We start from the raw sequence: 23067 nt of genomic DNA, 5'->3' as shown, positions 1-23067 counted from the left end.
CAACAAATAAAACTACTTAAGAAGGACAGAGAAGCTGCAACAAGTAAATTCAATGAAGCTTAAGCCTCCAATATATAGTCTTCCATTTTTAGGTAGGCATTTTTGGGTCTGGGGTATTCAGTGATGTCTGTGAAAGTCACATGGAGATTTGAGATTTTTAGTTGTGCACTTCAGAGAATTGTATCATCAGGTTTCTCTGAAACTATGAAACTGCAGTGAAAGTGACACTGTCAGTTTTGTATCTGAATACAAATATATACAAAAAATTACCTTCCAGGTGCATGCTGTTTACTAGATGGTGGGTATAGTGTGGGTAGTGTGAGGGGCACTGTTTAGAGCAGGGTCCATGGACCACTTGCTTAATGGTATTGGTCCGTGGCATAAAAAAAGGTTGGGAATAGCTGGTTTAGAGTAAAATGGGCAGGGTGGTGAAGATCATTGCCCTCAGAGAGTATGTTGTTTGTCAGTGAACCACAGGAATTCTCCAAGGATGATAGCCAAATGCTTCTGGCAAGAGATTGTAAGAGTGGTCTGTGTAAGAAGTATCACCAGTTGAGTGGCAGTGTGTTGTAGAAATTTCCAATACAAACAACATCCGTTGATCCGTTTAGCCTGCTCCTGTAGACCAAAGAAAAATAAATGAATTTCTTTGTGAGTGTAATGGCTGAGCACCCTAACTCAACAAATGATGAGATCAAGGAGGGAAACAATGGTTACCACTTTGACGTGAAATTGTGAGGTTTGGAAGCTGACAGTGACCATGACCCTGACCTTGAAGTGCATGTGGCAGAGCATTCCATGTAAATATGACATTGTATTTGAGGTTACAGGAAATGCCAGATCTTAGTGAGGATGAAGAATTGAGCTTGAACTTTGTACTGTTAAATCATGAGTTTTTGGGGAAGTCTGGGTTATAAAATTTAATAGTTCTTTCAAAACTGTGAGTATGGAACTAATACTGGAGATGAATTATGTGCCTTGCACTTCTTTAGATGTGTTTGGGGGAATTGCTGGTGCAAATAAAATTCCAGGGAAAACTCAGCAGTAATATTTCCTAACAGATGGGAAGACATACAGAAATGTGGATAAAATTGCTCTGTTGAGGTCAATCTGATTCTCAGCCACATTTTTGTTTGCAGATGTGCGGTGGAATATTTAAAGCAGTGTTTATTTGTTTCTCTCTCAGTCTTGGTCTGTTGTAGTGCAAATGTAATTCAATTCAAGTTTAATTGTCATTCAGCCACATGTGGATACCCATGAATACAGCCGAATGAGATGCCACTCCTCCAGGGCCCAGGTGTAAAACACAGTACTAACATTCACACCGCACAAAGCACATGCAGCTCAAAGATATCAGTAAGATAGAGCTACACAAATAAAAGTCCAGACCTGAGCCATGAATGCAGCAGAAGTCTGCAGTCGACCACAATACAGCTTCTGCCAAGCGAACACTGAGGCAGCACCGGTTCTCACGTGGACATCGCACCACACTGTCCGTGATGGAGCACACCAGCTCTGACATAAGCAAGGGTTCATTAGATGCAGCAAGAAGGAGCATGTAGCATCAGTTATTATTTTCTTTATTTTTCAGGAGGAATTTTTATTTCAGTATGTTGTATTTGATTGTTATGCTGCCTGTTCACTTACTTTCAGTACAATATATCAGTTTACTGTGGATCTAGCCATATTTCACCAAAGTGTTGCAGATACTTACTGAGGGTTTGAAGTCATGCCAAAGAAGATGCAATATCCAGTTCTCGCTTAAGATAAAGAGCACTGTTCCCTCTAAGCTGCACAGGTGCACGGCTGCGCAGTAACAGAAAGCTCCCACGCACTTAGCCTTTGCTGCTGTGCAGCTGGAATTTTCTTTTATACATGAAAACGTTGCCTCAAGTTTGTCATTTCTGAGAAAGCTAAGACTTGCTGTATTAAGACATTCACTGGTATGTTGCTGAGAAATTAAGAAATTGAAAACTCTGATTTGTTGACATCGTTGGAATGTTTCAAGCTTCTAGTGCTGACTGTGAACACAGATTCAGTTTTATGAATTCAAACAAACGCAAATCAAGAAACTGACTAGGAGTGGATCATTTGGGTGATTAATGAGAATGAGATGTATCTTCATCTGGATGTGAAATTAATCTGGGCATTGTTTATAGACAATGGAGTGTAATAAGACAGATGAGAAAAGTTTACAAAATGTGTAAGGTTTTCTTTTTTTAACTGTATTTCATCATACTCTATAATTAAGAAATAAAATCAAAAGTGGGGCTTTTGAATTTCCATGGAAACCATAGAAAAACTACAGCACAGAAACAGGCCTTTTGGCACTTCTTGGCTGTGCCGAACTATTTTCTGCCCAGTCCCACTGACCCGCACACGGACCATATCCCTCCATACACCTCCCATCCATGTAGCTGTCCAATTTATTCTTAAATGTTAAAAAATAACCCGCATTTACCACCTCGTCTGGCAGCTCATTCCATACTCCCACCACTTTCTGTGTGAAGAAGCCCCCCCAATGTTCCCTTTAAACTTTCCCCCCCTCACCCTTAACCCATGTCCTCTTTTTTTTCTCCCCTTGCCTCAGTGGAAAAAGCCTGCTTACATTCACTCTATCTATACCCATCATAATTTTATATGCCTCTGTTAAATCTCCCCTCATTCTTCTGTGCTCCAGGGAATAAAGTCCTAACCTATTCAACCTTTGTAACTGAGTTTCTCAAATCCCGGCAACATCCTTGTAAACCTTCTCTGCACTCCTTCAACCTTATTAATATCCTTCCTGTAATTTAGTGACCAAAATTGAACACAATACTCCAGATTCGGCCTCACCAATGCCTTATACAACCACATCATAACATTCCAGCTCTTATACTCAATACTTTGATTAATAAAGGCCAATGTACCAAAAACTCTCTTTACGACCCTATCTACCTGTGACGCCACTTTCAGGGAATTATGTATCTGTATTCCCAGATCCCTCTGTTCTACTGCACTCCTCAGTGCCTTACCATTTACCCTGTATGTTCTACCTTGGTTTGTCCTTCCAAAGTGCAATACCTCACACTTGTCTGTATTAAACTCCATCTGCCATTTTTCAGCCCATTTTCCAGCTGGTCCAAGTCCCTCTGCAGGCTCGGAAAACCTTCCTCACTGTCCACTACACCTCCAATCTTTGTATCATCAGCAAATTGCCGATCCATTATAAATATTCATGGTATGCATATTACAAAAGCAAAATTTTAACTGTTGTGTCGTTTTCAGGCAGTGGAAAAAAATACCCTGCTCAGAGCAGTGGTCGGACCGCATATTCACGGGAATGATGCCTAGGAGTGCACATCATCTTGAAAGAAGGCAATCGGATAATATAGGCATAATTCTAAAAATACTTAAGACAATTCAAAGTAATCAGCTGGAGGAACGTCTGTCTGCAAAAAGATAACTAAAGCTGTCAGAGTTAGTAACATGCATGTTTTACACATCAGGTGAAGCTCTAGTGCTCTGTTACCTGGTATCAGTAATCACCAATCATAATATTTCATTTAACTGAGGACACAATTCAAAATGGTATGCTAGCATGGTTCCTGTGATGGAGATTGATTTGATTCCTCATTCCTTCTTATCATTCTTCCCAAGTACCACACTGACACATCTGTCTTGTGGAATTACTGGAAATTAACTGGAAATGAATGGAATTTAAAGCCACTTTCCCAACCATGTGTCAAGATTATTTTGCAGTGAGCCATAGTTCCGGCATAATCTGTCCTTTGCTGTTAGCTGAGAAGACTGTGCCATGCCTGGTGTGCTGCCCCGATAACTCACAGGCTGCTAATCAGTTGTCTGCTAATTTAAATATGCCCCTCTACTGTGGTATCACTATCCTGTTCCCATGGCAATTAGTACATGGCATAACTGTGTCAGATTGATATTTATTATGGTTGCTGCGAAACAACTAATTTGGGGAAAATGATAGATTTCACACATTGTTCATTTATTTCTCAACTGCTCATGTACCTCATGTTTATCAGCTTTTAACTGAATCATAGTTTGATTTTAAGAGGGAAAGAGTTAATTTTATATCCAGTATGGCTTTCCTCTTGGGGATGTAGCCTAGGCAGTCCATCAGTTACTGTCAGTTCTTCACCCTCTGTGATAATGAACATTATCCCTTCGCTTGCAGGAACCAACTCAATAGTTGACACAGTAGGTAGTGCTGCCATCTCACACCCTCAGTAACCCCGGTTTGATCCTGACCTCTGGTGTTGATGTGTGGAGTTTGTGCTTGCTCGCTGTGATATAGGTTTCCCCCCAATTTCCAGCTTGGTTAATTGTTGGTGGGTTCTAGAATTGGAGCAGAGGTGTGTGAGAGAGAATAGGTTACAGTAATGCAAATAGGAGAATGACATGGATGGGAATTCTTCGAGAGTGGATGGAAGGTCTTCACATGTCACATGACATGCGATGTCTGCTGCCATCAGGTAGAAAAATCAAGAACCTCAGGATTCTCACCGCCAGGTTCAAGAACAGTTACTACTCCCTCAGCCATCAGGCGCTTGAATAAAAGGGGATAACTGCACTCACTTGCCCATTTGTTGAAATGTTCCTACAACTAATGATCTCACTTTAAGGACTCTTTATCTCATTATCTCATAGTCTCATTATTTATTGCTATTTATTTATATTTGCATTTGCAGTTTGTTGTCTTCTGCACTCTGGTTGATCTTTCATTGATTCTGTTGTAGTTACTATTTTATGGATTTGCTGAATATGCGCACAAGAAAATGAATCTCAGGTTGTATTTGATGATATATATGTACTTTGATAATAAAGTTTACTTTGAACTTTGAAATATGAAAAAATATTACTTGTTGCCAAACAATTGATACTACAGCGTACAATCATCACAGTAATATTTGATTCTGCGCTTCGTGCTCCCTGGAGTACAAATCGATAGTAAATAGTAATAATTTAAATTATAAATCATAAGTAGAAAATAGAAAAGGGAAAGTAAGGTAGTGCAAAAAACCGAGAGGCAGGTCTGGATATTTGGAGGGTATGGTCCAGATCTGGGTCAGGATCCGTTCAGCAGTCTTATCACAGTTGAAAAGCTGTTCCCAAATCTGGCCGTACGAGTCTTCAAGCTCCTGAGCCTTCTCCCGGAGGAAAGAGGGACAAAAAGTGTGTTGGCTGGGTGGGTCGTGTCCTTGATTATCCTGGCAGCACTGCTCCAACAGCGTCGGTGTAAAGTGAGTCCAAGGATGGAAGATTGGTTTGTGTGACGTGCTGGGCTGTGTTCACGATCTGCAGCTTCTTCCGGTCTTGGACCGGACAACTTCCATACCAGGTTGTGATGCACCCTAGAAGAATGCTTTCTATGGTGCATCTATAAAAATTAGTGAGAGTTTTAGGGGATGGGCCAAATTTCTTTAGCTTTCTCAGGAAGTAAAGGCGCTGGTGGGCCTTCTTGGCAGTGGACTCTGCTTGGTTGGACCAAGTCAGGTCATTTGTGATATTAAATGTACTTATACATGTTTCCCATGCCTGGGTGTATGGCTAGTATAGAAATGATCGTCAGCTGTTTAGTGAGGCATGAGATGAACAGAGATTTCTTCACTCAAAGGTTGGTGAACTTTTGGATTTCTCCATCCTGAATGACAGTGATAACACAGTTGCTGTCTTCATTCAAGCAGTCAAATAAATGCTAGCCATCTGGGCATCAAGGAATACAAGGATAGAGCTGAAAAATAGGACTGAGGTAGATGATGAGCCATCTTCTTGACAAATAATGGAGTAGGAGGTAAAGCCTACACCTGCTCCTATTTCTTGTGTTCCAAGGACAAGATCTAACTGCACTCAACTTTCACAAGCCCTTCCAACATGGGACAAAACATTTGCACTGCATCTTTCAAAATTTGTCATAAGGAGTGATACTGTCTCCTGGTGTCAACATAATGTTACTTGTTCAATTTATACTGTATCTCCAAAATATATCATGTATTGTCTTTATGATTTGCTGAGAAAAGAGAGCATTTCTGTTACTCAGGCAGTCTTGGACTACAAGCCTGGCTAACCAAGAAACAAGCCTGCTGTGCCATTTAGTCAAATCAGAATCTGAGAGCAGCTCAGTGAAAACAAGTGTCAGTCGGAAGTCTCATAAACATCCTTATTTCTAAGGAAGTGGCAGTGTCTTCATGTGTAATATATGTGCAACATCTGCTTTAATTTATTTAAATATTATTTAAGTTTATAGCATACGCTGTATGTTTGTTCATGTTGGATGCTTAACAGTCTATAGTTAAGCATGGTTTCAGATAGTTTGTCAGTCTTCTGCTTTCTGAATCTGTTTATGATCTGTTTTCTAAATGCTCAGTGCATCCAACCCTACCCAAAACCATCATTTGATTTCAGTATTATCACATTCTCCAGCTCTCTCAAAACCTGTATTTGCCACTAAAGTTTCAGGGACCCTTTAATGTCTTATACTATCTGGTAACTCTCAACTCTTCATAGAAGCAACATAGGTTTATCTTGCTGATTGCTGCCTTTCATTCTCACGAGAAAAATGATGGAAGATGTCACTGAAAAGAGTCAAAAAGATCTTGAAGATTCATGACTTGAGTGTGACCCCAAATTTAGGCTTTGAATGCTTTTCTTGTTAGAGTAGAAAGAAAAGATGGAGGGAGTTTAATGGATTCAATGAATTCTTTCATGACTTGAAGAACAAATAGAACTGCAGATCTGGGAAGTATGAAATAAAACTCAGAGAAGGCTAGAAATACTGAACAGCTCAGCTTGTATTTATGGATAAAGAAAGGATTAATATTTTGAGTCAATTATCTTTAAGCAGCATTGTCCTATTATGACACAAACTGGAAAGGTCAGTTAACTGAAACTGATAAATTGAGTGATTTATGTAATTCTACTACTAAGGTGCATGTGATTGAATGATCTAGTACTTTCTGAGGGAGTTCGGTGAGGTTTGGAGCGGAGTGTGTGGGCTGGAGGCCTGGAGACAGAGCGCAAGCTCGTGATTGACTCTATTGCTTTTCTCCATTTGAGGTGTTGAGAGCATGAGCCCATGATCAACTCCATTGTTTTTCTTCCATTGAGGCATCAAGCAAGGTTGATGGGCAGGCGTTCTGCGCCGTCTGCCTGTGTTGAACCGATCTTCCTCTCCTCGCTGACTGCTGTCGGAGGAAAGTGCAGGAATCTTGGGATCCGCATTGCAAGGATTGATCAGAGAGGCTGTGGACTTGTTTTGAGGGATTTTGGAGTTCATGTTGCATGTGTTCCTGGATTGTGGTTACTCTTTTTTTTTTGCTGTTTTTGAGCAGTTTGATCAGGGCGATCAATGGGTTTGGGGTGCTTCAGTGAAGAATGCTTTGCCCTGCAGCTTGCAGCGCAATGCTAAACTGAACTAAACTGAATGCTACTGGACTCCTAATTTGATGTTTGATATTCTATGTGTTGTCCACTTGCTTTTTGCAGTTTGCGCAGTTAGTTCTTTTCTTGCACATCGGGTGTCCGATTTCATGAGCAGGCTCCGTGGTGTTTCTTTTTTTCGTGACTGCCTGTGGGAGGACAAATCTAGGAGTTGTGTTCTGTATAATACTTTGATAATAAACTTACTTTGAATCTTAAGTGTTAAGTCCTGGGGGTTGTGATGTGCCAAGGTAAAAGAGCAGTGCTGTTCTTCAGTGTACACAACATACTGGAGGAAGTCAGCTGGTCAGGCAGCATCTTTTTCAGGTCTCGGTCTGAAACTTCGACTGTTTGTTCATTTCCATAGATGCTACCTGACCTGCTGAGTTCCTCCAGCATTTTGTGTCTGTTGCTTTGGGTTTCCAGCAACTGCAGACTTTCTTGTGTTTTTGATTTGCTGCTGTTCAATGAAGCTTCTTTGCATTGTGAAAAGGCTAAAGAACCAAGAGATCAGAGTGGTAAAGAATTGAAGAATTAAAGTGAAGGCGACTGGCATGGTGGGGTAGGGAGGAATGAACTCTCCTATAGATAGAACAGGGGTTTTCAACAGAGCATTCACCCACTTTTGTTTCTCCAATCTGGAGAACACCACATCTTGACCATGAAACATAGCGGACTACATTAGAGAGGCTACATATAAATTAGCACTTAACAAAAAAATGTTTTCAGGGTTTGGTTGTCACTGACAATATTTGTTGTCCATTCCTAATCGCTCCTAAGAATGCATGAGTGAGCCTCCTTTATGAACATTTTACAGTCCTTCTAGTAAAGGTACTCCCATTGTGTTGTAGGTTAAAGATTTCCAGCAGTGACAAAGGGTCAGTAATAGGTTTCCAGAACAGGACAACGTGACCTGAAGGTGGTGGCATGTCCATGGACTTGCTGCTTGGTGCTGGAGACCTCAGGTTTGTGATATGCTGTCAGTAAATCTGGACAAAACTGAAATGCATTCTGTGGATGGTGCACACTGCAACAGCAGTGGAGACACGAATTTTTAAGGTGATTGAATGGGGTACCAATCAGGCCTTGCTACAAATGTTATCATTTTCTTGAGTATTGTCAGTGCTGACATCCAAGTCAGTGAAAAGGACTCCACCACATTCCCAGCTTGTGCTCTATAGATGGTGGACTGCCTTGGTCTACAGGAGGTGTGTTGCTCAGAGCAGGTTACGAGACATGCACTCATAGCCATGATATTTATCTGGTTGCTACAGTTGAGTTTCTGGTTGGTAGTGACTCCAGAATATTGCTGGTGGTGTACTTGGTGATGCTGTTAAATGTCAGAAATGTCTGGTTAGACTCTGACTTACTGGAGGTGGGCATTGCCTGGTACTTTTGTGGCACTTATATCACTACAAGCCTGAAGCTTGTTTAAGTCTTGCTCACTATTGGATTTACTGAGGAGCCCCAAATGAATTGTACATTGTGCAGTCATCAGCAAGCATCCCCATAGTTGGCCTTCTGATGGATGAAAGATCATTGATGAAGATTGAAGATGGTTCAAGTTTCAAGATCCATTTATTATCAAAGAATGCATTCATTATGCAACCTTGAGATTTGCTTGCTCACAGGTAGCCACAAAGCAAGAAATGTTAAAGAACCCAATTAAAGAAAAAAAAAGAATAAATTAAAAATAAAATACCAACACTCGATATGCAAGAGAAAGAAAAATATCATGCAAACAATTGAAGTGAACAACAGCAACTCAAACCAAAAATGTGTCCTCAATGCTCAACCTTGATGTTCTCCCTGAGACACTGCTCTGAGATGACTCTGTGGTGACGTCCTGCAGATTGATGGAGTAATTTTCCTTTTGATGTACATCAACTTAAGTTTTAACAGTTAAGGCTGTTTAAGTCTTAAACAGTTTGGCTTGAGACGTAGCTAGCTTTGGAGCATACATCTTCACAACAGCTGGGATGTTGTTGAGTCCCATGGCTTTTGCCGTATCTAGGGATCTCAGCTGTTTTCATGTGGAAGGATTGTTTGTGTCTTTGGATTGAAGGTAAGAAGGTCTTTAGAAGGTAGGAGATAAATTATTTCACAGCCTTCTGTTTTGATTTAGAACCTATCTACTTAAAATGTTTTCTTGTGTTTCTAAATTTGTTTTTAGGTATAAATGAGGTGAATTGATTGGTCATCTCTAACACCATCAAAACAAGCTACTTACACTTTCTGGTGCTGATGTTCTCACTGCTGTGTTGTGCTGTCATCGGCACTCAATTGGCAACTATCAGTATATTCCCAATCACTTTTTCTTACTTGTGCACAAGGAGAACAGTCCAGCATCTGCCACTGAGCTGCTTTAAAATTTCTGCTTCAGAATTGTCAATTTTATACAGATATTGACCAATTGAAAGCTTTGCACCTTTTAATCCCTCATTTGCATTCAAAGAATAATCATCATAATAGATTTTTACAGGCATCAGTAGCCAATAAAACTACATTTTATTTAATCCTTAAACAGTATTTAAACTGATCAAAAGCAGCTAATTATACCTTTATTTTAGTAAAGAGTTATTGTGCAATGGTGTACTTCTCAATCCTTCATTGGCATCTTTAACGTGTTTTGCTCTGCTGATGCTCTTGGTATTTCATACTGTATTAAGGGAAGTTTGTTCTTCCAAGGACCTTGTTCTGTACAGTTGCACATGTTCTTAACCCTTGCTGTACTGCAGCTTGTCAGGAATATTTGTCTGAATCAGCTTGATAAATGAGGCTTGTGAGTGAATTTAAAGTTAACATTCTTCCCATAAGACTTCTTCTGTGGTAGAAATCCTAAGAGCGAGATGGGTAATTAAGGTAGTCTTGATTAACTGGTTTTAACTATTAAGAGTGCAGATATCATTGACTAAGCCTAGCTTATTGGTGACCCTTGACTGTTCTTGAAAAAGCTGTAATATTAGTGATATGCGTGCTCCCATATTACTGGTTTCATATCTCATAACTCCATACAGTACAAAAAGAGGCCATTCAGCCTTTTGAGCCTATGCTAGCTTTCCGAGCAATTCCATCTCTCCCATTCCCCTGCCTGTTGGATAGATACAGAACCTTGTATGAAGGAATAATGACATAGTGCATATACCAGGACAGGAGGGATATTGCCTTGGCTCCTGAAGCTGAATTTCAAACGACAGTAGATATTTGTATATTTGATACCAATGTATACAAAGGGAGTCCATCAATAAAAATTTTTATTTTATGGGCGCATGGTAGCGTAGTAGTTAGCACGATGCTTTACAGTAGGAAGGGCCTATTCTGCGCTGTATCTCAACAAACAAAACAATAATCAAAAACTCTGCACAAGTAAATTTTGCCATTATTTCCTGTAAAATTTTACTTTTGGAGGTGAAGCCAAGTGTTTCTACATGCCACTGATCAATGCTAAATAAAATACATAAAATAATAACACTGAGCTAAATTTTGTTGTAGAAAAGTTCAATTTCAAAAGTCTAGGAGAGCAGGGAAAAAAAGTGTTTTACCAGTTGTACTTGATTCATTGGAGTGTATTTTTTCCTCTTAATATTAATTGTCTATCCATCAATGTTGCCTGTCAAAATGAGATGGAGGAGCTGATTACATTGTGATGGATTTGCCTAGAGAAAAACTGTATCATCCATTCATGTTGAGATGTTGGTCAAGGGCGAGGAAAGTTATGCAATTGTCCTTCCACTGCAACAAATGGGAGATAATGACTATCCACATGTAATCCTCCATTTAGAGACAATGACTGATAATGGGCACGTCACAAAAGAAGTTCTATCAAAATCAGTCCAACTGAGCATGCAGATTGTGTATTTTGTGTCCTATCTTTGGCGTACTTGTAGCGATTATAAGATAAAGATAAGACTTTCAATGAAGTACTTAAAGTAATCATTGTCTTTTTTTGTTGGCGTTCGATTTTTTTTGAGGGCACCTATTTTAGAGTTTGAGCAAAATACCTCTAGCAAACATGAGCCTACATTAATCTTGTTGTTGCAAAATGTTCTTTGAGCTCCCTATTTCTAATTGTAGCTGCATTGAGCAGGTTCTATGACAAGGTTGATCTGGCAATAACTGAATATTGTCTCTACATTTGCCCATTCCTCTCATGTTCAAAGACCATTGAGAGATGCAAGCAAACCAGCAGAATTGGTTTGTTGTTTGTGTCTTTTTTCTCTGAGCCTCTCTTTGTTTGTTTGACTATCCAGTCAAGCTGTCTTGTATTTCTAAGGCTGCATAAAGTGACGCTATAGCAAACCAGAATGCAGAACAATAGCTAGTCCCAATGTCAATCAAGCTTGATCATTACACAATTGCAAATAATTGAGTCTGACTTTCTGCACAGAATTTATGTGTTACTAAGCTTTACTCTTTGCATTTTTCCCATTGAAATGATCCTGCCTGTAGTGGGTAATATTGCTGTAAATAATTAAAATCAAGCTTAACATCATTGGTATAATTTGTGAAATTGGTTGTTTTGTGGCAGCAGTACTTTGCAATACATAGTAAAACCAACTATAAATTGCAAGAATATATATATATAAAATATACACACACACACACACACACACACACACACACACACACACACACACACACACACACACACACACACACACACACATATATGAATTAAATTAAATAACTAGTGCGGGATTGTTCATGGCTCATTGTCCATTCAGAAATCTGATGGAGGAGGCAAAAATGCTATTCCTCAAATGTTGATTTTTATGTCTTCAGACTCCTGTGCCACCTCCTTGATAATAGCGAAAAGGAGAGGCTGTGTCCTGGGTGATGAAGGTCCTTAATAATGGTTGCCGCCTTTTTGAGGCATCGCCTTTTGAAGGTGTCCTTGATGCTGGAGATGAGAGCTGATATTGGACTACTGAAAAATGATACTGGTGAGGTAGTAATGGGGGACAAAGAAATGGCAGATGAACTTAATGGGTGCTTTGCATCTATCTTCACTGTGGAAGACACTAGCAGTGTGCCAGAGGTCTGTGAGTGTCGGGGAGCAGGAGTGAGTACCATTGCTATTACAAAGGAAAAAGTGAGAGGCAAACTCAAAGGTCTTAAGGTGGATAAGTGCCTGGGCCAGATGGATTATATCCTGAGTCCTGAGAGAGGTTGCTGAAGAGATAACAGTTGTATTGGTCATGATCTTTCAAGAATCACTTGATTCTGGCATGGTCCCGGCAGCCTGGAAGATTGCAAATGAAACTCCACTCTTTAAAAAGGAGGGAAGGCAAAAGAAAGTAAATTATAGGCTAGTTATCCTAACCTCACTGGTTAAGGAGGTGTTGCAGTCTGTTATTAAGAATGAGGTTTTGAGGTAATTGGAGGTTAATAATAAAATAAGTCAAAGTCAGCATGCTTTCTATAAAGGAAGATCTTGCCTGAAAAATCTGTTAGAGTTCTTCGAGGAAGTAACAAGCAGGCAGTGGATGTCATTTACTTGGCTTTTCAGAAGGCGTTTGGTAAGGTGCCACACATGAGGCTGCTTAACAGGACACAATCCTGTGGTGTCAGAAGGGAGATACTGGTATAGATAGTGGGGTGGCTGACAGGCAGGAGGCAACGAGTGGGAATAAAAGGGGATCTTTCTGGTTGGCTGCTGGTGACTAGTGTTCTGTAGAGGTCAGTATTGGGACTGCTTTTTTTCACATTGTTTGTCAATGATTTAGATTGTGGCAAAGTTTGCGGATGATATGAAGATAGGTGGAGGGGTAGGTAGTGTTGAGGAAGCAATCCGATTGCAGCAGGAGTTAGACAAATCAGAAGAATGGGAAAAAACGTGGCAGGTGGAATGCAGTGTTGGGAACTGTATGATGATGCAGTTTGGTAAAAGGAACGATAGTGTGGACTATTATCTAAATGAGAAGGTTCAAGCATCAGAGGTGCAGAGGGGTTAAGGAGTCCTCGTGCAAGACTCCAGAAGTTTAATTTACAGGTTGAGTCAGTGGTAAAGGAGGCAAATGCAATGTTGTCATTTATTTATTGACCTCGTGTTTTAAGAAGGCAACGATAATCCCAGTGCTGAAGAAGAGCAAGGTGGCATGCCTGAATGACTATCGACCTGTGGCTCTGACATCAATTGCTATGAAGTGCTTCGAGACATTGGTTATGGCACACATCAACCACAGCATACTGGTCAACCTCGGCGCTTTGCAATTCGCCTACCGGAGCAACAGGTCAACAGCAGATGCCATCTCTCTGGCCCTACATTCCTCCTTAGAACACCTTGAGAATAAAGACACATACGTAAGGCTCCTTTTCATTGACTACAGCTCTGCCTTTCATACCATCATTCCAAATAAACTGATTCCTAAGCTCTGAAACCTGGGCCTTAGCACTCAGATCTGCAGCTGGATCTTCAACTTCCTCACAGACAGGACCCAGGCTGTAAAAATAGGGGACAAGCTCTCCTCTACAGTCACTCTGAGCACCGGTGCCCCACAAGGCTCTGTACTCAGCCCCCTGCTGTACTCACTGTACACCCATGATTGTGTAGCCAAGTTTCCATCAAACTCAATATATAAGTTTGCTGATGACACAACAATTGTAGGCCGTATCTCAGGTGATGATGAGTTTGAGTGCAGAGAGGAAATTAAGAACCTGGTGGTATGGTGCGAAGATAATAACCTATCCCTCAACGTCAGCAAGACGAAGGAATTATTTGTTGACTTCAGAAGGAGCAGCGGACCGCACAACCTAATTTACATCGGTGGTGCGCAAATGGAACAGGCCAAAAGCTTTAAGTTCCTCGGGGTCAATGTCACAAATGACCTGACTTGGTCCAACCAAGCAGAGGTCACTGCCAAGAAGGCCCACCAGCGCCTTTACTTCCTGAGAAAGCTAAAGAAATTTGGCCCGTCCCCTAAAACCCTCACTAATTTTTATAGATGCACCATAGAAAGCATTCTTCTAGGGTGCATCAAAACCTGGTATGGAAGTTGTCCTGTCTAAGACCAAAAGAAGCTGCAGAAGATCGTGAACACGGTGCAGCACATCACACAAACCAATCTTCCGTCCGTGGACTCACTTTACACCGCACGCTGTCGGAGCGGTGCTGCCAGGATAATCAAGGACACGACCCACCCACAGACTTTTCGTCCCTCTTCCCGCCGGGAGAAGGTTCAGGAGCTTGAAGACTCGACGGCTAGATTTGGGAATAGTTTCTTTCCAACTGTGATAAGACTGCTGAACAGATCCTGACCCGGATCTGGGCCGTACTTTCCAAATATCCGGACCTGCCTCTTAGTTTTTTTGCACTACCTTACTTCCCATTTTTCTATTTTCTATTTATGATTTATAATTTAAATTTTTAATATTTTCTAATTTTAACTATTTTTAATATTTAATATTTTTAATCCAGGGAGTCGCAGAATCAAATATGGTTGTGATGATTGTACGTTCTAGTACCAATTGTTTGGCGACAATAAAGTATAAAGTATAAGTATTTCAAGGGGTATAGAATGTAAAAGCAAGGAGATAATGCTGAGCCTTTATAAGACACTAGTCAGGCCACACTTGGAGTATTGTCAACAGTTTTGGGCCCCATATTTCAGAAAGGATGTGTTGTCATTGGCGAGAGTCCAGTGTAAATTCATGAGGATGATTCCGGGAATGAAGGAGTAAACATATGAGGAGTGTTTTGCAGCTTTGGGCCTGTACTCACGGAAATTTAGAGGACTGTGGGGGGATCTCATTTGAAACCTACTGAATGTTGAAAGGACTAGATAGGGTGAATGTGGAGAGGATGTTTCCCATGGTGGGGGTATCCAAAACTAGGGGGCACAGCCTCAAATTTGAGGGGCTACCCTTCAGAACAGAAATTAGGAGGAATTCTTTTAGCCAGAGAGTAGTAAATCTGTGGAATGCTCTGCCAGATACCGTGGTGGAGGCCAAGTCCGGGCATATATTTAAGGCAGAAGTTGATCATTTTCTGATCTGTCAGGGCATCAAAGGATATGGCGAGAAGGCATGTGTATGGGGTTGAGTGGGATCCAGGATCAGCCATGATGGAATGAGGAGCAGACTCGATGGGCTGAATGGCTTAATTCTGCTCCTATGTCTTATGGTCATGATAGATTTGACTGAGTTTATAACTTCATGCAGCTTTTTCTGTTTCTTGTACAGTGGCCTCTCCATACCAGACAGTGATGCAACTAGCTAGAATGCTCTTCATGGTACACCTGCAGAGATATGCAGATACCTTTGGTGACATACCAGTTCTCCTCAAACTCATAATGAAATATAGCTGCCATTGTGCTTTCTTTGTAATTACACCAGTATGTTGGGCCAAGGTTAGATCTTCAGAGATGCTAACACCTAGGAACTTAAGACTGTTCACCCTTTCCATTGCTGATCCCTCCATGGTTTCCTCTATTCACTAACAAGACTACTCACTAAGTATAATGACTTCCCTGTACAGATTCTGTGAAGTCAGTGATCCCTACCTCTCACTTCTTGGCTAAGGACGCGTGGCACTAACAGCTGAACTTATGATTGCCTTCCTTATGTTTAACAGGGCTATATGATGATGCCTGAGTCCTACTCCCATGACCATTCAGCTTCACTGGATTTGTTGGCTATGAAGGGCCAGTTCAGTCAACTCCCTCGTATAATCCAATCTGGTATTGTGGTTTAATAAAGAAAACTTGGCAAAAGCCAGTTCAGTACTGAACTGGATATTTGCCTGCAAAGGAACTATTTGCCGGACAAGGGGAAAGATGAAAGCAGGGAGATTAACTGTCTAGCTCCTTCAAAGCGTACATTGTGGTTGTGGAGGCAGAATGGCTGCCTCCTCTGTTGTTTAAAGACCACTCTCATGTTTATCAGCCTTTAAATCAACTGACAAGCTTTCATTAACAAGCCACAGATGTGGTGTTTCAGGTGGCTTCAAACTGAGAGTTTTTTTATAATGTAGCAGCAAACTGTTTTGCCTTTTTCTAGATGTAGATGCTGCAGAAACAACAGCAGAATTAACTGTTTTACGGGGAATATGGTTGTGAAATTAATCTTGTTAATGCAGTGGCCTCAGCTCACCAATCCTCCTGGCATGAAGTCACCAATTGAAAACTCCAGGTTCACTGTTAGAGTGGTTCAAACGGCTAAATCCACATGCTTCATTTCAGCCTGTTTCTGTCAGGGCTTGAATTTAAATTTGTGAATTGGTGATTGGATCAGTCTAAAGAATGTATCCATACTGTAATTTGTACAGTTACCATCTTCAATAGTTGGATTATTGCAGTGGAATTGCTGTAACAGGAGAGGATCCTCTTTGACTGGATATCTTGGGTACAAAGAGTCCAGCTCAGTTATCTCCCTAGCCCCCTAGAACAATGTAGCACAGTATAGTTTGTTGGTGCCAATAATTCCAGCATCCACTTATGTCCACTACCCTGCAGTCCAGCAACTTCATCTTAATTGTAATCTTTCCATTATCTTATAACCTTCTCCTGCTTTACAACTTTCCAACATCAGTCACAGTGTTAATTTCCTTTCCTGTCATTAATTCTACCATTCTCTTTCCTCAATCTCTGATGAGTGAGATCATTGGACCTGGGCCTTTTGGAGTGAAATACTTCTGGATTTACTGATGCTTAGACGAATGAATCCAGTGTTAGTCAGTAGTTCATAACCCTTCCCATCTCTATACGGTCTGGCTAGTTCTATCCATCAGGGTTCAGCTGTGTTATTGTCTCCTGAACAATATTTGTTCAGCTGTCTTCTGTGTACCCTCTATTTGCTAATTATGTGGACAGAATCAGTGAAGAGATGGGGGCTCTTTATGCCATAGTGCTATAAATTTGAAAATACTAATGTAGTTATATGCTTTTTCATATTTGTTATGCCATATTTTACTTTATTGTTTTGAGAATTTACTTTGCTCTTCACAGCTGAATTTCTTAAAGATGGGAATTTTTCAGGTTTGAAAATTCTTATGTACACTTTTGTTCCATTAAGGATGTTGGATATGTCCGTTTCATATCCATGACTTTAACAGTGTGACTATACTTTGGCCTAAAACATGAATTCCCTTCCTTAAACCCTCTGCTCCTTGGCTTATATTTTCTTCCTTCAGAATCCTCCTAATTGTAGTGGAATGTGTTTGGGTGATAACATGCTGTTGCTCTGCTCTGGAGACAGTTTAATAAGCCAAACGTGTTTCCATAAATGAAAACTTGTTTTAATGGCACACAAAGGAGGAACTAGGTGAGTCAGTCAACATCTGTAGAGGGAAATGTGCAGTTGATGTTTTGGAGACCTTTCATCTGGGTTGAAAAGATAAGGAGTGTAGCAAAAATATTTTAAAATTTGTTCCCCATTCTGTTCCAATTCAACAGCAAGAGGTATCTGCCAACAAAATAAAACTTAGCAACCAATCATTCCACCACTCCACACAATATATTGCCGGAGGGAAACATAGATGCCCGACAGCCTTTCCTGTCTCTGTCTCCAACTCATTGCAGTTGTTGCAGCTCAGTCTAAGAGAATATACCCCATTTGCACAAACAAATTGTCCCTGTTTATACTCTTTAAGATCCCTTCAAAAATTACTCATAATACTTTTCTAGACAAAGATGTTTTTCACCATTATCTACTCTCAGGGCTGTAATCTGGTATTCACACAAAGTTCTCAAAACGTGGTTGTGGGGTGGATCACTTATACTTTCTGAAATCATTCAAAGCTCAAAGTAAAATTTGTTATCAGAGTACATAAATGTCACCACATACACCCCTAAGATTCCTTTCTTTTACTGTTTGCTACTTAACAAATCTATAAGATGGTAGCTGTAAATGTCAGTAACTGTAAATTGTAAACAAACTATGGAAATGCAGATTATAAATAGAAATAAATAACGAGCATGAATTAACAAAATAAAAGAGTCGGTAAATGAATGTAGTTATCCCTTTTGTTCAAGTGCCTGATGGTTGAGGGGTAGTAACTGTTCTTGAACCTGGTGGTGTGAGTCCTGAGGCACTTGTACCTTCTACCTGATGGTAGCAGTGAGAAAAGAGCATGGCCTGGGTGGTGAAGATCTTTGATGATGGATGCTGCTTTTCTACAGCAATGTTTCATGTAGATGTGCTCAATGGTTAGAAGGGTTTTACCCGTGATATACTGGGCCAAATCCACTAATTTTTGTAGGATTTTACGCTTAAAAGCGTTGGTGTTCCCATACTGAGCTGTAATGCAGCTAGTCAGCACACCTTTCACCACACATGCCAAAGTTTTTGATGACATGCTAAATCTCCACAGACTCCTGAGGAAGTAGAGGTGCTCTCACGCTTTCTTTGCAATTATATTTATATGATGGGTCCAGGACAGTTCCTCTGAGATAGTGACACCCAGGAATTTGAAGTTACTGACCCTGTCCATTTCTGATCCTCCAATGATTACTGGCTCACGGACCTCCAGTTTCTCCCTCCTGAAGTCGCGAATCGTTTCCTTGGTCTTATTGACATTGAGTGAGAGGTTGTTATTATTACACCGCTCAGCCAAATTTTCAATCCCCCTCCTGTATGCTGATTTATCAGCACCTTTGATATAGCCCACATCAAAGGTATCATCAGCAACCGTGTATGGTGTTGGAGCTGTACTTAACCACACAGTCATAGGTGTAAAACGAGTAGAGAAGGGGGCTAAGCACGCTTCCCCGAGGTGCTGCTGTACTGATGGAGATTGTGGACGAGATGTTTTTACCAGTCCGCACTAATTTTCATTCCCTAAGAAAGGATATGCCGATATTGCAGAGAGCTCGGAGGACATTCACGACAATGATTCTGGGAATGAAAGGGTTATCGTATGAGGAGTGTTTGATGGCTTTGGGCTTGTACTAACTGGAATTTGGAAGGATGAGGGGGGATCTCATTGAAACCTATCGAATGTTGAAAAACCTAGATAGACTGGATGTGGGGGAGTCTAGGACCAGAGGGCATAGTTTCAGAATAGAGGGATGTCCATTTGGAATGGAGATGAAGAAGATTCTGTGGAATTCATTGCCACAGGTGGCTGTGGAGGCCAGGTCATAGGGTGTATTTAAGGCGGAGGTTGATAGTCAGGGTGTGAAAGGCTATGGAGAGAAGGCAGGAGAATGGGGTTAAGAGGGAAATGGGTCAGCCATGATAAAATCGCAGAGCAGACTTGATGGGCTGAATGGCCCAATTCTGCTTCTATGTCTTGTGGTCTTATCCCAAACTAACACCATTTTGTCTTACAAACTTCCATTTTGTGTTACACATTTCAGCATATATGAAGGAAGAATCAAATTTATACTCCCTATCATCCCTTGTGAGAGCTTACAAAATTGGAGAGAAGGGGCAGAGCAAGACTGGCAGGTGATAGCTGGCTCTGTGTTGGGGAGTGTACGCAATGAAGGAGGGAGGATATGGTAATGATGTCAGAATTGGGGTAGTGATCAGTGGAAGTGATAAAGGGCTACAGGAGATAGTCTGATAGGAGAGGATGGCTGAACATGGAATAAAGTGAGGGAGGTAGGGAGTGGTACCAGTGATGGGCAGGTGGAGAGAATGGGGCAATGAGTGAAAGAGATATGGATCAGGAGGATAGAGAAAAGGACAGAGGAAGAGCGGTTATTAGAAGTTTGAGAGTTCGATGTTCTTGCTGCCATGTTGGAATCAGCCTAGGTGGAAGATGAGGTGCACTTTTTTTTTAATGTTCTCTGAGAATACCCGAAAATTAGCATTACCAAATCACCTCTTACACTTGTTGAAGTTGTTGAGCCAGTGAAATTGCCAGTCTGAAGAGCAAATTGCAAGCTTATTGTTCACTGGCGTTCTGAATAAAACCCTTTCTCAGCAATGAGACAGATTTCAGCACTGGCATCAGTTTGTGGTATCACCTTAGTAAAACATGGACAAAAATAACACTGATTCTGCATTCCTTAATGACTTGTTAGATAATTATGATGAAAAGTGATTGCAGATGACTTCGGAATTTTCTTGCCTTGTATCAACTCCAGCTGGTAAAAACTGTTCTCTAAACCAGCCTGGAGCATGGTAAGAAAATAAACAGATCTTTCCCATTACACATTTCAAGACCACAACAGAGATGGTATTACAAAAAAATCAATAAAAAGCACTTTTATTTACAGAGGATCATAAGACATAGGGTTTCTTAAATTCTGGCACTGAAGCAAGACTCTTCTTTCAGGATGGAGACTTTATTCTGAACTGCTTTCTCGCATTCATATCCCACATTGAGTTTGATTGGTGCATGGTTTTCATTTTTAGTGGGTAGTTATTGACCGAGGGACACCTTGACATGTTGGAATATCTCTAATTGAATGGGACTGAAAACTTTGATCATAATATTGTAAACTGAATACCAATTTTAATGAAGGATTCAGTTACATTCATTTATCACTTAGTGTTCATAATTCCCAAGGACTTTGAGAGGGGTGTGTTTTTTTCACTAATTTCCACATTTCGATGAATCAATATGTGTTGAGTTTGCTTGCTTCCCATTCTGTATAATAAATGTACATTATTTCTCTTTTGTTACATTTAATTGATGAAATGCTTGGTTTGGTTTCCAGAATATTCTGTTTGTGCCCAATGTATTTGAATCCCTGACCTGTGGTGATGAAAAGGATGAACTCCAGAAGATTCTAATGATTCCGGCATCTCAAACAGCTCGGCTTAACCATTATCGAGGAGTTGTTTGCAACACCACCACCAGGGTGCGGAAAGAACATTTTCAGCAACTTGCACATGAACTTAAGAGCCAGGTGGACATCCAGAAGATTGTGGAAAAGGTGAGTTGCATATAATATCTAATCTTAAAGGAAGCACAATCATTGTCTTCTTTCTGTGAACTCGTGCATTCCAATTAATTCCCATTGTGGGAGGCGATATGTTTTGATTTGAACCTTTTCCTGTTACAATCCAAGTTGTATTTCTCTTCCTTAAAGTAAGCACCTGATTTGTGTATTTCCCTAGATGATCAAAGTAGATGCAGCCTGGCCTGCTGCATTCCACCAGCATTTTGTGTGCGCTGCTTGAATTTCCAGCATCTGCAGATTTCCTCATGTTTGCTTTGGGGAGATGTAGTTGGTTTTCCATCAAGGTGCCTGACTACAACATGAGGCTTGACTGCATTAGACGATGCTTAAAATGATGCAGTGCCTCTAGTGCGCTTCCTAATTGGCACCTTGAAGTATTGAAAGATATGAGCAATGCTGCCTCTGTAAAATCCTCCAAATCTACTGGTAAGATAAGGAATTGAATTTCAGTGTTCTCGCTCCAGTGAACTTCGTCAGCATTTGAGCCACTAATAACACTCACTTGAATTCACTACAGAGACCATGGTATTTGCATGTTTGACACCAAACTAAAGCAGATACTCTGTTTAAAACTTTTTGGTGGGTACAGTGATAATTTGTCAGAGTGATTCTGGGAACGTAAGACCTCATATGTGGAGAGACACCAAGGAGTTTTGTTCTATAGTGTGGTGATGGTTAAAGGGAAATTTAATTCAGATATGGGATTTTGATTAGCTGGTGAGAAGTGTCTTACAATAGAAGGTAGATAAATGGCGCAAATAGATTTAGGGTCTTTGTCAAATATAGCGGGGGGTGGGATGATTTCCTGTAATAAGTTTTTGAGATGTGATGAGATTTTGGAAGATCAGTATTACTGAAGAGGAGGTTTTGTTGGGCATAACGTCCATAAGACAGAGGAGCAGAATTAGGCCATTTGGCCCATTAAGTCTGCTCTGCCATTCAATCATGGCTGATCCTTTTCTCCCCATCATCAGCCCCACTCCCCGGCCTTCTCTCTGTAACCTTTAATGCCGTGTCCAATCAAGAACCTATCAAGCTCTGCCTTAAATACACCTAATGGCCTGGCCTCCACAGTTGCACGTGGTAGCAAATTCCACAAATTCACCACCCTCTGGCTAATAAAATTTCTCCACATCTCTGTTTTAAATGGATGCCCCTCTATCCTGAGGACGTGCCCTCTTGTCTAAGACTCCCCCACTACGGGAAACATCCATTCCACATCTACTCTGTCTAGGCCTTTCAACATTTGAAAGGTTTCAATGAGATTCCCCTGCCCCCATCCTTCTAAATTCCAGTGAGTATAGACCCAGAGCGATCAAACATTCCTTGTATGATAACCCTTTCATTCCCAGAATCATCCTTGTGAACCTCCTCTGAATCCTCTCCAATGTAAGCACATCTTTTCTTAGATGAGGAGCCCAGACCTGTTCACAATACTCAAGGTGAGGCCTCACCAGTGCCCTTTGCATCTCAGATTTTTGGATTTTCTACCCGTTTAGAAATTAGTCCACACATTTATTTCTACTTAAGTGCATAAGCACGCATTTTCCAACATCGTATTTCATTTGCCACTTTCTTGCCCTTTCTCCTAATCTGTCTAACTTCTTCTGCAGCCTACCTGTTTCCTCAACACTACCTGCCCCCATCAAACTTCATACCATCAGTGAACTTGGCAATAAAGCCATCTATTCTATCACCTAAATCATTGATATACAGCATAAAAAGAAATGGACCCAACACCGGCCCCTGTGGAACAGCACTACTCATTGGCAGCCAACCAGAAAAGGAT

General features: G+C 40.8%; 1 protein-coding gene across 1 annotated transcript in view; it reads left to right on the top strand.

Moving 5' to 3' along the window:
• Window positions 1-23067, top strand: part of abca2 (ATP-binding cassette, sub-family A (ABC1), member 2) — a 553235-nt gene that overhangs the window by 268536 nt on the left and 261632 nt on the right. Inside the window, exon 8 of the mRNA XM_072240523.1 lies at window positions 21033-21251. Within this exon, the coding sequence (XP_072096624.1) occupies window positions 21033-21251 (219 nt within the window). The remainder of the gene's footprint in view (window positions 1-21032; window positions 21252-23067) is intronic.

This window comes from Mobula birostris, chromosome 22, assembly GCF_030028105.1.
Source record: "Mobula birostris isolate sMobBir1 chromosome 22, sMobBir1.hap1, whole genome shotgun sequence".
In the NCBI taxonomy this organism is placed as follows: domain Eukaryota; kingdom Metazoa; phylum Chordata; class Chondrichthyes; order Myliobatiformes; family Myliobatidae; genus Mobula; species Mobula birostris.
The sequence above is the reverse complement of the archived record's forward strand: the minus strand, read 5'-3'. Positions and strand labels throughout refer to the sequence as shown.